Source organism: Arachis stenosperma, chromosome 8 (assembly GCF_014773155.1).
Source record: "Arachis stenosperma cultivar V10309 chromosome 8, arast.V10309.gnm1.PFL2, whole genome shotgun sequence".
NCBI lineage: Eukaryota > Viridiplantae > Streptophyta > Magnoliopsida > Fabales > Fabaceae > Arachis > Arachis stenosperma.
In genome coordinates this window covers 30222452-30236843 of record NC_080384.1, presented here as the reverse complement: position 1 = coordinate 30236843, position 14392 = coordinate 30222452, and the positions used below count along the sequence as shown (strand labels likewise).

Here is a 14392-nt window from a genome sequence, read left to right as displayed (position 1 = left end):
CAAACCGAAAATCGATTAAAACCGCATTAATTTAGATTTGATTGGATTTTATTTTTTGCAAACCGCTGGATCGGATCGGATTTCGGATCTATTTTTCACAACCGATCCAATCCAATCCAAACGGCACAGTGTGTTATAATATTATTATTTTATTATTATGTTTACGATTATACTTATAACATATTCAATTTGTTATACTTTTTTATATTTTTCATGTATTATTGTTATTTAATAGATATTTTATGTTCAAAATGTGATTTATTTATTTATTTTAACTAACCTATAATTTTATTTCTATTGTTATGCTATCGTTGATTTTTTAAGATATTGTTAAGACTTGTTATGTCATTGTTGGTTATTTAAAATTTGATGTTGAGACTTGTTATATATATTTAATTTTTTTAATTTACAAAACCGCAAGTAAACATAGTGTTCAGATCGGATGAGTTTTTTACTCAAAATCGATCCAAACCGCACCCTGAACACTCCTAGGTAACGATATGTCGAGGGAAGAAGGCAGCCAACTTGAAGACATCTCTGAAACAGAAAACAAAGAAATAACAGATAAACATAAAAATACAAGCAAATCAGATATCAAAGTGGTGGACTTGGGGGAAAGCCTCTTCAACATCCTGATCAGTGAAGTAGCGGAGCGTGAACAATGGAAACCTTGGTGGAGATCTCTAATAGTCAAACTGCTAGGAAGGAAAATAGACTATGCAGCCATGAAGAGAAGATTGGAAGCCATTTGGGGCAGATTTGGTGGTATTGACGTCATAGATTTGGAAAACGATTTTTATATCGTTAAATTTTTGGCACAGGATGATCTCGACCATGCTCTACTCGATGGTCCTTGGAAGATATATGACCACTACTTGGCTATTAGGCTGTGGGAACCAAACTTCAATCCTCTTCTTACAACCATAAACAAGATCACATCGTGGGTTAAATTACCCCAACTCCCCATAGAGCTCTACAATGACCAAATTCTAAGGAAGATAGGAGACCTTATTGAAAAAACTTGCAAAGTTGACTACAACACCTCCCAACTTTGTAAAGGAAAGTTTGCAAGATTGTGCGTGGAGGTTGATCTCACGAAGCCTCTCCTTGCGAAAAAGTGGACCATGATCAAAAGAATTGTGCCATGAAAAAAGAAAGAGTAGAGCAGTCCAATGATCAGCAAGATGCCAATAAGGATCAAGTAGGAAATGAAGCCTACAACCAAGCGCAGACAGGGAACAATAATTAACCAAAACAAGATGACAAAGAAGAAACCATTAGAAAGGACAAAGAAAAAGCCATAATGAATCAGAGCAATGACAATTTTGGTCTTTGGATGGTAGTCCAAAGACAAAGATGGAAAAAAAGAATCAAAATAAGAGGGCACCAAAAATGGAGCAAGTACCAGCAAGACCACAGAAAAAAGAGGGATATTTCAAGATTTAGTGTCCTCGAAGTAGAAGAACCACAGCAAAGTACTGAAGAACTACAATCAAACAACGAAGTCGAGAACACCCACCAGAATAACAACACAAACCAGCACCATATGACAAAAGCTAAACCCCAACCAGAACAACAAACGAAAACAATAAGAGGAAGCAAGTCCAAAAACACAAGTTCCCAAACCAAACAATACACAAGGAAAAATCAAGTTACAAGGAACCAAAAGAACATACAACCTGAAGCAGAAACCAAAGACATTCCCATAAACCACCAAGAAGCGGCATGCAAAGAAAACTGGATAGAAGCTAATGATGACACTCAAGATTAAGAGGAACAACATGCAGAAAAGAGACAAATACACAGCAAAATAGGGAAGAAGACAAACCACATGACCCCACACACCTACTGAAAAGTAGAGGAGAAGATATGGATTTAGAAATTCAGAAAGAAATATAAAAATTAGTTGAAGGGGTTGACTTTGAAACCCCACCTAGCAAGGGTTGAAAAGATGAAGAATCTGCAGATATGCAATTAAACTAATTTCTTTATCTTTTACAATGATCATTATGTCATGGAACGTTAGAGGTGCGGCTAGTGCGACCTTTAGACGCACCTTCAAAAAATACATGAGACAATACAAGCCTGATATAGTTATTTTGATGGAAACAAGAATTAGTGGTGACAATTCTAGGAACACCATTAGGAACTTGGAATTCAGCTACTGCATTATTGAAGAAGCCCAAGGTTTTGCAGGAGAAATTTGGATTTGTTGGAATGATACGAGTATAATATTACCCCATAGAACAACACCCACAATTTATACACATCATTGTTAAGAGACCCAGGAGAGAAGATCGGTGCCTTACCGCGGTCTAGGCCAGCCCCCAACCATAATAGAAGAACCCTTTGGCCTCACCTCCAAAATATTGCGAATGCCATGAATAAGGCTTGGCTGGTCATAGGAGATTTCAATGAAATCAAAGGCAATTCAGAAAAGAAAGGTGGCGATAACACGAACACTAGAGCATGTAGAAACTTTGCGACATGGATCAACAACTGCAGCTTGATTGACCTAGGCTTCGTAGGCTCAAAATTCATTTGGAGAGGACCTCAGTGGGAAGGACAAGATAGAGTTTTCAAGAGACTTGATAGATCCCTTGCGAACTCCCAATGGAGGATTTCCCACTAAGAAACCACTGTCAATGTCCTCCCTATATATAATTCGGACCACCCCCCCCCCCATAACCGAAAATAAAAAACTTAGTAGATGCGATAACAAACCATTCAGATTTGAGCTCATGTGGTCTACACATCCGGAATATGATGGTTTGCTTCAACAACATTGGAAAAATGATAATAGCCTCATCAGCAACCTCAACAATATCAAAGCAGAACTCAACACTTGGAATAAGGAAACATTTGGTAACATCTTTAAAATAAAAAGAAAGATCATGAACAGATTGGCGGGCATCCAAAGACATCACTCCTATGGGAACAACCCTTTCTTAGAACAACTTGAAACATCCTCCAAAAGGAGCTAAATGATATGTTGGACAAAGAAAAAAATTTTTGACTACAGAAATCCAGAGAACAATGGATTACAGAACGGGACAGAAATACGAGGTTCTATCATACAAAGACCATCATCAGAAGAAGGAAAAATAAAATTCTAAAACTTAGAGATTAGGAAGGCAACTGGATAGAAGAGGAGCAGCAACTGGAAAAGCACATTAGTGATTATTTTCACAATCTCTACAAAAAAGAGGTAAATATAGCTCATGTATATCCTCTAATAACTTCTTATCCTAATCTAGATCCCTCTACTTGCAAAAACTTGGAAGCAACTCCAACAAATGAGGAGATCAAAAGAGCCTTTTACAGTATAGGCTCACTCAAAGTCCCAAGAGAGGATGGGTTCCCTGTTATTTTTTATAAAAACAACTGGGAGCTGTTGAGCAAAATGACAAGTGACCATATAAAAGACTGCTGGAACAATCCAAAACATATCAAAGACTCCACACCACCCTCTTGGCTCTTATCCCTAAGACTCAAAATCTGGAGTTTGTCTCCCAATTCAGGCCCATAGCCCTTTGCAATGTGAGATACAAAATCTTGACAAAGATCATTGTAAAGAGATTGAAGCCCCTTCTTAATGAAAGGATATCTTCGCACCAATCCAGCTTCATACCAAGCAGGAACATCCAGAATAACATCCTTATAGCCAAAGAAATTATGCATTCCATGAAAATGATTAAAGGGAAGAGAGGATACATGGCAATAAAGATTGACTTTGAAAAAGCCTACGACAAGATTAATTGGAAATTTATTCAGAGAAGGCTGAGTGACTTCAAGCTCCCTACCAAGATCAGCAACATCATAATGCACAATCGGTCAATTTTAATATCCTGTGGAATGGTAACAAAACCAAAGATTTCAAACCCGGTAAGGGAGTGAGACAGGGAGATCCAATATCCCCCTATCTCTTTGTGATTTGCATGGACTATCTATCACAGTACATTGAACAAGAAGTGGATGAGGAAAACTGGAGTCCTATAAGGGTGGGGATGAATGGCCCCAAAATTTCGCACCTCATGTTCGCGGACGACCTCTTGCTATTCGCGGAAGCTTCTGTCAACCAGATTACTATAATTAAAGAAGTATTGGAGAACTTTCATGTCAGTGCAGGGATAAAAGTCAACAAGGACAAATCCACCATAGTATTCTCCAAGAACACAACAACCCACATCAGACAGAAAATTACTAGTAGAACTGATTTAAGAAAAAATAACGCTTTGGGAAGATATCTAGGGGCTATAATAAACAACAATAGGAAAGGCAAGGAGAATTTCAAAACTGTTATCGATAGAGTCCATAGTAAGTTGAAAGGTTGGAAAAGTAAGTGCTTATCCTTTGTAGGAAGGATCACCTTAGTCCAATCAGCCATCAGTCCCAGTGTAAACTTTGAGATGCAAAACGGAAGGGTGCCTAAAAGAATATGTGAAGAAATTGAGAAGCTGCAAAGAGGATTTATTTGGGAAGACACTGAAACTCAAAGAAAATTTCATACAATAGGATGGAAAACTCTCTGCTCCCCCAAGCATGAAGGGATATTGAGCCTAAAAAAACTTAGCATTATGAATGACGCATTTCTTATAAAGATAATCTGGCAACTTAATAAAGAACCAGATTCTCTTTGGGCAGAAGTCATTAGACACAAATACTATAATGGCAACAGACAAATCATACAACCAAGAGCAAGAAGAATGGACTCACCTTTATGGAAAGAATTAGTCCAAGTTTGGCCAGAATACAAGAGAAATACGTTTTTCCATATTAGGGATGGTGATGAGCGGATAATTTATACGCTTTTTGGCATTGTTTTTATATAGTTTTTAGTAAGTTTAAGCTACTTTTAGGGATGTTTTCATTAGTTTTTATGTTAAATTCACATTTCTGGACTTTACTATGAGTTTGTGTGTTTTTCTGTGATTTCAGGTAAATTCTGACTGAAATTGAGGGATTTGAGCAAAACTCTGAAAAAGGCTAACAAAAGGACTGCTGATGCTGTTGGATTCTGACCTCCCTGCACTCGAAATGGATTTTCTGGAGCTATAGAACTCCAAATGACGCGCTCTCAACGGCGTTGGAAAGTAGACATCCAGGGCTTTCCAGCAATATATAATAGTCCATGCTTTATTCGAAGAATGACGACGTAACTTGGCGTTAAACGCCAAGTTCATGCTGCTGTCTGGAGTAAAACGCCAGAAAAACGTCATGATCCGGAGTTAAACGCCCAAAACACGTCATAACCTGAAGTTTGACGCCAAGAAATGCCTCTACACGTAGATTGATCAAGCTCAGCCCAAACACACACCAAGTGGGCCCCGGAAGTGGATTTATGCATCAATTACTTACTCATGTAAACCCTAGGAGCTAGTTTATTATAAATAGAACATTTAACTATTGTATTAGTCGTCTTTTTGACCACGTTCATCTTTGGTCTCAGTTTTGTTTTATTCTTCATCTTAGGAGATCATTGATCACGTTTAGGGGGGCTGGCCATTCGGCCATGCCTGGACCTCTTGCTTATGTATTTTCAACGGTGGAGTTTCTGCACACCATAGATTAAGGGTGTGGAGCTCTGCTGTACCTCAAAGATTAATGAAGTTCTATTTTCTTTTATTCAATTCCTCTTTTATTCTTATTCCAAGATATTCATTCGTACCCAAGAACATGATGAATGTGATGAGTTAATAACCCTCATTAACGTTCTCACTGATGAACGCGCGTGATTGACAACCACCTTCGTTCTACATGTAACAAGGCTTGAATGTGTATCTCTTAGATTCCCCAACAGAATCTTCGTGGTATAAGCTAGATAGATGGCGGCATTTATCTGGATCCGAAAAGTCCAACCTTGTCTGTGGTGTTCCGAGTAGGATCCTGGGAATCCGGAAAGTCTCACCTTGTCTGTGGTATTCCGAGTAGGATTCCGTTCATGAATGACTGTGACGTGCTTCAAACCTGTAACTTGCTGGGCGTTAGTGACAGACGCAAAAGAGGGATTCTATTCCAGTAGGGGAGGGAACCAACCGGTGATTGGCCGTACTGTGACAGAGTGCGTGAGCATTAGCTTTCACTGCGAGGATGGGATGTAGCTATCAACCATGGGTGATGCCTCCAGACTGGTTAGCTGTGCGAGTGACAGCCGCATAGGATATTTCCCCGAGAGGACTGAAAGTAGCCACAGTTGATGGTGAACCCCTATACAAAGCTTGCCATGGAAAGGAGTAAGAAGGATTGAGTAGAAGGAATAGGAGAGCAGGCGTCCGAGAGCTCTACAGCATCTCCATTCCGCTTATCTGAAATTCCTACCAATGAATCTACATAAGTATTCTATCCCTTTTATTATTCCTTTTTATTTAATGATAATCACAATTACTCTTTAATCCGCCTAACTGAGATTTGCAAGGTGACCATAGCTTGCTTCATACCAACAATCTCTGTGGATTCGACCCTTACTCACGTAAGGTTATTACTTGGACGACCCAGTACACTTGCTGGTTAGTTGAACGGAGTTGTGAATTCCACCAGAGCCATAATTAGAACATTGATCACAAATGATACAAGAATTTGAATCACAATTTCGTCCACCAAGTTTTTGGCGCCGTTGCCGGGGATTGTTCGAGTATGGACAACTGACGGTTCATCTTGTTGCTCAGATTAGGTAATTTTCTTTTCAAAAATCTTTTTCAAAATTTTTCTTTTCTTTTTCGTTTTCTTCAAAAATATTTTCGAAAAAATTAAAATAAAAATACAAAAAAATTAGAAAATCATAAAAATCAAAAATATTTTGTGTTTCTTGTTTGAATCTTATGTTAATTTTTAAGTTTGGTGTCAATTGCATGCTTTTAAAATTTTTCTTGCATTTTTCGAAAATCTCATACATTCATAGTGTTCTTCATGATCTTCAAGTTGTTCTTGATAAGTCCTCTTGTTTGATCTTGATGATTTCTTGTTTTGTGTCTTTTCTTGTTTTTCATGTGCATTTTTGCATTCATATTTTCCATGCATTAAAGATTTCTAAGTTTGGTGTCTTGCATGTTTTCTTTGCATTAAAAATTTTTCAAAATTATGTTCTTGATGTTCATCATGATCTTCAAAGTGTTCTTGGTGTTCATCTTGACATTCATAGCATTCTTGCATGCATCTTGTGTCTTGATCCAAAATTTTCATGTTTTGGGTCATCTTTGTGTTTTTCTTTAAAAATTTAAAAATCAAAAATATCTTTTCCTTATTTCCCTCCAAAATTTCGAAATTTTGGGTTGACTTGGTCAAAAATTTTCAAAATTAGTTATTTCTTACAAGTCAAGTCAAAATTTCAATTTTAAAAATCTTATCTTTTCAAAATCTTTTTCAAAAATCATATCTTTTTCATTTTTTATATAATTTTCGAAAATTTCAAAAATTATTTTTCAAAATATTTTCAAAATCTTTTTCTTATCTTTTTATCAAATTTTCGAAAATTAAGCTAACAATTAATGTGATTGGTTCAAAAATTTGAAAGTTTGTTACTTTCTTGTTAAGAAAGGTTCAATCTTTAAGTTCTAGAATCTTATCTTGTGGTTTCTTGTTAGTTAAGTAATTTTAAAAAATTAAATCTTTTTCAAAATATCTTTTCTTAAAACTTTTATTTTATTTTTATCTTATCCTTTTCAAAAATTTTATCTTTTTTTCAAAATTTGATTTCAAAATATCTTATCTAACCTCTTATCTTCTTATCTTTTTCAATTTTGATTTTAAATCTTTTTCAATCAACTAACTAACTTTTTGTTTGTTTCTTATCTTTTTCAAAACCACCTAACTACTTTTCCCTCTCTAATTTTCGAAAATACCTACCTCTTTTTCAAAAATTCTTTTTAATTAATTAATTGTTTCATGTTTTAATTTTAATTACATTTTATCTCTAATTTTCGAAAATCACTAACCCCTTTTCAAAATTATTTTCGACATTTCTCTCCTCTTCTCTTCTTCTATTTAATTATTTAATTACTAACACTTCTCTTCACCTCTCTTCATCTAAAAACCGAACCTCTTCTTCATTCTTCTACCCCTTCTTTTTCTACTGACCTAAAGGAATCTCTATACTGTGACATAGAGGATTCCTTTTTCTTTTCTTGTTTTCTTCTCTTTCATATGAGCAGGAACAAGGATAAAGGCACTCTTGTTGAAGTTGATCCAGAACCTGAAAGGACTCTGAAGAGAAGATTAAGAGAAGCTAAATTACAACAATCCAAAAACATCTTTAAGAGAAACAACCTTTCAGAAATTTTTGAACAAGAGAAAGAGATGACAGAAGAAAATAATAATAATAATGCAAGGAGAATGCTTGGTGACTTCACAAAGCCAACATCCAAGTTTGATGGAAGAAGCATCTCCATTCCTGCCATTGGAGCCAATAACTTTGAGCTTAAGCCTCAACTAGTTGCTTTAATGCAACAAAACTGCAAGTTTTATGGACTTCCATCTGAAGATCCTTACCAGTTTTTAACTGAGTTCTTGCAAATCTGTGACACTGTAAAGACAAATGGAGTTAATCCTGAAGTCTACAGACTCTTGCTTTTCCCTTTTGCTGTAAGAGACAGAGCTAGAGTATGGTTGGATTCACAACCCAAGGATAGCCTGGACTCATGGGATAAGCTTGTCACTGCATTCTTAGATAAATTCTTTCCTCCTCAAAAGATGAGCAAGCTGAGAGTGGATGTTCAAACCTTCAAACAAAAAGATGGTGAATCCCTCTATGAAGCTTGGGAAAGATACAAGCAGCTGACCAAGAGATGTCCATCTGACATGTTTTCAGAATGGACCATATTAGATATATTCTATTATGGTCTCTCTGAGTTTTCGAAAATGTCACTAGACCATTCTGCAGGTGGATCTATTCACCTGAAGAAAACGCCTGAAGAGGCTCAAGAACTCATTGACATGGTTGCAAACAACCAGTTTATGTACACCTCTGAGAGGAATTCCGTGAATAATGGGGTACCTCAGAAGAAAGGAGTTCTTGAAATTGATGCTCTGAATGCCATATTGGCTCAGAACAAAATGTTGACTCAACAGGTCAACATGATCTCTCAAAATCTGAATGGATTGCAACATGCATCCAATAGTACTAGAGAGGCAGCTTCTGAAGAAGCTTATGATCCTGAGAACCCTGCCATGGCAGAGGTTAATTACTTAGGTGAACCTTATGGAAACACCTATAACTCATCATGGAGAAATCATCCAAATTTCTCCTGGAAGGATCAACAAAAACCTCAACAAGGTTTTAACAATGGTGGACGCAATAGGCTGAGTAATAGTAAGCCATATCCATCATCTTCTCAGCAACAGACAGAGAACTCTGAACAAAACAATTCTAATTTAGCAAATATAGTCTCTGATCTGTCAAAAGCCACTTTTAGTTTCATGAATGAAACCAGATCTTCCATTAGAAATTTGGAGGCACAAGTGGGCCAGCTGAGTAAGAAAGTTATTGAAACCCCTCCCAGTATTCTTCCAAGCAACACAGAAGAGAATCCAAAAGGAGAGTGCAAGGCCATTGATTTAATCAAAGTGGCCGAATGCACAAGGGAGGAGGAGGACGAAAATCCTAGTGAGGAAGACCTCCTGGGACGTCCCTCAAGCAAGAAGGAGTTTCCTATTAAGGATCCTGATGAATCTGAGGCTCATACAGAGACCATAGAGATTCCACTAAACCTCCTTCTGCCATTCATGAGCTCTGAAGAATATTCATCCTCTGAAGAGAATGAAGATGTGACTGGAGAGCAAGTTGCTCAATATTTAGGAGCTATCATGAAGCTGAATGCCAAGTTGTTTGGTAATGAGACTTGGGAAAGTGAACCTCCCTTGCTCATTAGTGAACTAGATACTTGGATTCAGAGAACTCTACCTCAAAAGAAACAAGATCCTGGCAAGTTTCTAATACCTTGTACCATTGGCACCATGAGCTTTGAAAAAGCTCTATGTGATCTGGGGTCAGGGATAAATCTTATGCCACTCTCTGTAATGGAGAAGCTGGGAATCATTGAGGTACAACCTGCCTTGTTCTCATTACAATTGGCAGATAAGTCCATAAGACAAGCTTATGGAATAGTAGAGGACGTGCTAGTAAGGGTTGAAGGCCTTTACATCCCCACTGATTTCATAATCCTAGACACTAGGAAGGAAGATGATGAATGCATCATCCTAGGAAGACCTTTCCTAGCCACAGCAGGAGCTGTGATAGATGTCAACAGAGGTGAGTTAGTCCTCCAATTGAATGGGGATTACCTTGTGTTTCAGGCACATGGCCATCCCTCTGTGACAAAAGAGAGTAAGCATGAAGAGCTTCTCTCAGTTCAGAGTCAAGAAGAGCCCACACAGTCAAACTCTAAAGTTTGGTGTTGTGAAGCCACAACCAAACTCTAAGTTTGGTGTTCAAACCCCATATCCAAACTCTAAGTTTGGTGTTGGAAATATCACACTTAAGTTGACCTGATCACCTTGTGGCTCCATGAGAGCCACTGTCAAGCTACTGACATTAAAGAAGCGCTTGTTGGGAGGCAACCCAATTTTATTTATCTAATTTTATTTTATTTTGTTTCTTTGTTATTTTTGTGTTTAATTAGGTACATGATCATGAGGAGTCACGAAAAAATCAAAAAAATTAAAAACAGAGTCAAAAACAGAAGAAAAAAATTTTTCACCCTGGAGGACGCACGGGCTGGCGTTCAACGCCCAGAAGATGCATCTGGCCGGCGTTCAACGCCAGAACAGAGCACCATTCTGGCGCTGAACGCCCAAAACAAGCAACAACCTGGCGTTAAACGCCAGGATGCGCACACAGAGGACAATCTGGCGCTGAACGCCAGAAACAAGCATGGAACTGGCGTTCAACGCCAGAAACATGCATTACATGGGCGTTTAACGCCCAGAACATGCACCAATGGGCGTTTGAACGCCAGAATGATGCATGAAGGCATTTTACATGCCTATTTGGTGCAAGGATGGAATTCCTTGACACCTCAGGATCTGTGGACCCCCACAGGATCACCTCAAGGATCTGTGAACCTCACAGGATCCCCACATACCTCGCCCTATCTCTCTATATTCATGGTCATCCCTTCTGTTTTTCATTCACCACTCACCCTTTCCCATAAACCCCACTCACCTTCAAAATTCAAAATTCTTTCCCACCCAATCCCACCCATATAGCCAAATCCATCTCCCCTCACTCACCTCTATTTTTTTTTCTTCTTCTTCTTCTTCTCTTCTTTCTTCTTCTCTTGCTCGGGGGCGAGCAATATTTTAAGTTTGGTGTGGTAAAAGCATAGCTTTTTTGCTTTTCCATTACCATTAATGGCACCTAAGGCCAGAGAAACCTCAAAGGGAAGACAAAAGCTTCCACCTCTGAGTTATGGGAGATGGAAAGACTAAAAATATAAGCCGTCATAGCTCAGTGGTAGAACATGTGGCTGCAAATCAAGAGATCCCTGAGATACCTCAGGGGATAAGTTATCCTCCACACAAATATTGGAAGCAACTAAGGGTGGAACATCATGAGCACTCCAGAAATAAGAGAAGAGCAAAAAAAGTAACAAAGGCAAGGAAGAGACATAAAGGAGCTCAAAGAGCACCATTGGACCTTCAAAAAGGCGCCACCTTCACTCAGGTGGATTCATTCCTTGTTCTTTATTTCTTTCTGTTTTCGGTTTTTAAGTATTATGTTTATCTATGTTTTGTGTCTTTCTTTCATGATCATTAGTGTGTAACCATGTCTTAAAGCTATGAATAAATTCCATTAGTCCTTCACCTCTCTTAAAAAGAAAAATGTTTTAATTCAAAAGAACAAGAAGTACATAATTTTCGAAATTATTATTGAATTTAGTTTAATTATATTGATGTGGTGACAATGATTTTTGTTTTCTGAATGAATGAATGAACAGTGCATATGTCTTTTGATCTTGTTGTTTATGAGTGTTAAAATTGTTGGTTCTTGAAAGAATGAGGAACAAAGAAAAATGTTATTGATGATCTGAAAAACATCATGAAATTGATTCTTGAAGCAAGAAAAAGCAGTGAAAAATTCAAAAAAAAAATGGAGCTAAAAAGAGTATATAGAAAAAGAAGGAGCAGTAGAAAAAGCCAATAGCCCTTAAAACCAAAAGGCAAGGGTAGCAAGGATCCAAGGCTTTGAGCATCAATGGATAGGAGGGCCCAAGGAAATTAAAATCCAGGCCTAAGCGGCTAAATCAAGCTGTCCCTAACCATGTGCTTGTGTCATGAAGGTCCAAGTGAAAAGCTTGAGACTGAGTGGTTAAAGTCGTGATCCAAGGCAAAAGAGTGTGCTTAAGAGCTCTGGACACCACTAACTGGGGACTTTAGCAAAGCTGAGTCACAATCTGAAAGGGTTCACCCAGTTATGTGTCTGTGGCATTTGTGTATCCGGTGGTAATACTGGAAGACAAAGTGCTTAGGGCCACAGCCAAGACTCATAAGTAGCTGTGTTCAAGAATCAACATGCTTAACTAGGAAAGTCAATAACACTATCCGAAATTCTAAGTTCCTAGAGAAGCCAATCATTCATAAACTTCAAAGGAAAAAGTGAGATGCCAAAACTGTTCAGAAGCAAAAAGCTACAAGTCCCGCTCATGTAATTAAATTAATATTCATTGATATTTTGGACTTTATAGTATATTCTCTTCTTTTTATCCTATTTGATTTTCAGTTGCTTGGGGACAAGCAACAATTTAAGTTTGGTGTTGTGATGAGCGGATAATTTATACGCTTTTTGGCATTGTTTTTATATAGTTTTTAGTAAGTTTAAGCTACTTTTAGGGATGTTTTCATTAGTTTTTATGTTAAATTCATATTTCTGGACTTTACTATGAGTTTGTGTGTTTTTCTGTGATTTCAGGTAAATTCTGACTGAAATTGAGGGATTTGAGCAAAACTCTGAAAAAGGCTGACAAAAGGACTGCTGATGCTGTTGGATTCTGACCTCCCTGCACTCGAAATGGATTTTCTGGAGCTACAGAACTCCAAATGACGCGCTCTCAACGGCGTTGGAAAGTAGACATCCAGGGCTTTCCAGCAATATATAATAGTCCATGCTTTATTCGAAGAATGACTACGTAACTTGGCGTTAAACGCCAAGTTCATGCTGCTGTCTGGAGTAAAACGCCAGAAAAACGTCATGATCCGGAGTTAAACGCCCAAAACACGTCATAACCTGAAGTTTGACTCCAAGAAATGCCTCTACACGTGGATTGATCAAGCTCAGCCCAAACACACACCAAGTGGGCCCCGGAAGTGGATTTATGCATCAATTACTTACTCATGTAAACCCTAGGAGCTAGTTTATTATAAATAGAACATTTAACTATTGTATTAGTCGTCTTTTTGACCACGTTCATCTTTGGTCTCAGTTTTGTTTTATTCTTCATCTTAGGAGATCATTGATCACGTTTAGGGGGGCTGGCCATTCGGCCATGCCTGGACCTCTTGCTTATGTATTTTCAACGGTGGAGTTTCTGCACACCATAGATTAAGGGTGTGGAGCTCTGCTGTACCTCAAAGATTAATGAAGTTCTATTTTCTTTTATTCAATTCCTCTTTTATTCTTATTCCAAGATATTCATTCGTACCCAAGAACATGATGAATGTGATGAGTTAATAACCCTCATTAACGTTCTCACTGATGAACGCGCGTGATTGACAACCACCTTCGTTCTACATGTAACAAGGCTTGAATGTGTATCTCTTAGATTCCCCAACAGAATCTTCGTGGTATAAGCTAGATAGATGGCGGCATTTATCTGGATCCGGAAAGTCCAACCTTGTCTGTGGTGTTCCGAGTAGGATCCTGGGAATCCGGAAAGTCTCACCTTGTCTGTGGTATTCCGAGTAGGATTCCGTTCATGAATGACTGTGACGTGCTTCAAACCTGTAACCTGCTGGGCGTTAGTGACAGACGCAAAAGAGGGATTCTATTCCAGTAGGGGAGGGAACCAACCGGTGATTGGCCGTACTGTGACAGAGTGCGTGAGCATTAGCTTTCACTGCGAGGATGGGATGTAGCTATCAACCATGGGTGATGCCTCCAGACTGGTTAGCTGTGCGAGTGACAGCCGCATAGGATATTTCCCCGAGAGGACTGAAAGTAGCCACAGTTGATGGTGAACCCCTATACAAAGCTTGCCATGGAAAGGAGTAAGAAGGATTGAGTAGAAGGAATAGGAGAGCAGGCATCCGAGAGCTCTACAGCATCTCCATTCCGCTTATCTGAAATTCCTACCAATGAATCTACATAAGTATTCTATCCCTTTTATTATTCCTTTTTATTTAATGATAATCACAATTACTCTTTAATCCGCCTAACTGAGATTTGCAAGGTGACCATAGCTTG

At 38.2% G+C, this 14392-nt stretch overlaps 1 protein-coding gene across 1 annotated transcript; it reads left to right on the top strand.

Moving 5' to 3' along the window:
* Positions 1–500: 500 nt before the first annotated feature.
* LOC130945765 (uncharacterized) lies at positions 501–1148 on the top strand. Its single transcript, XM_057874470.1, has one exon. It carries the CDS (start codon positions 501–503, stop codon positions 1146–1148), a length of 648 nt encoding a protein of 215 aa, XP_057730453.1.
* The last annotated feature ends 13244 nt before the right edge of the window (positions 1149–14392 follow it).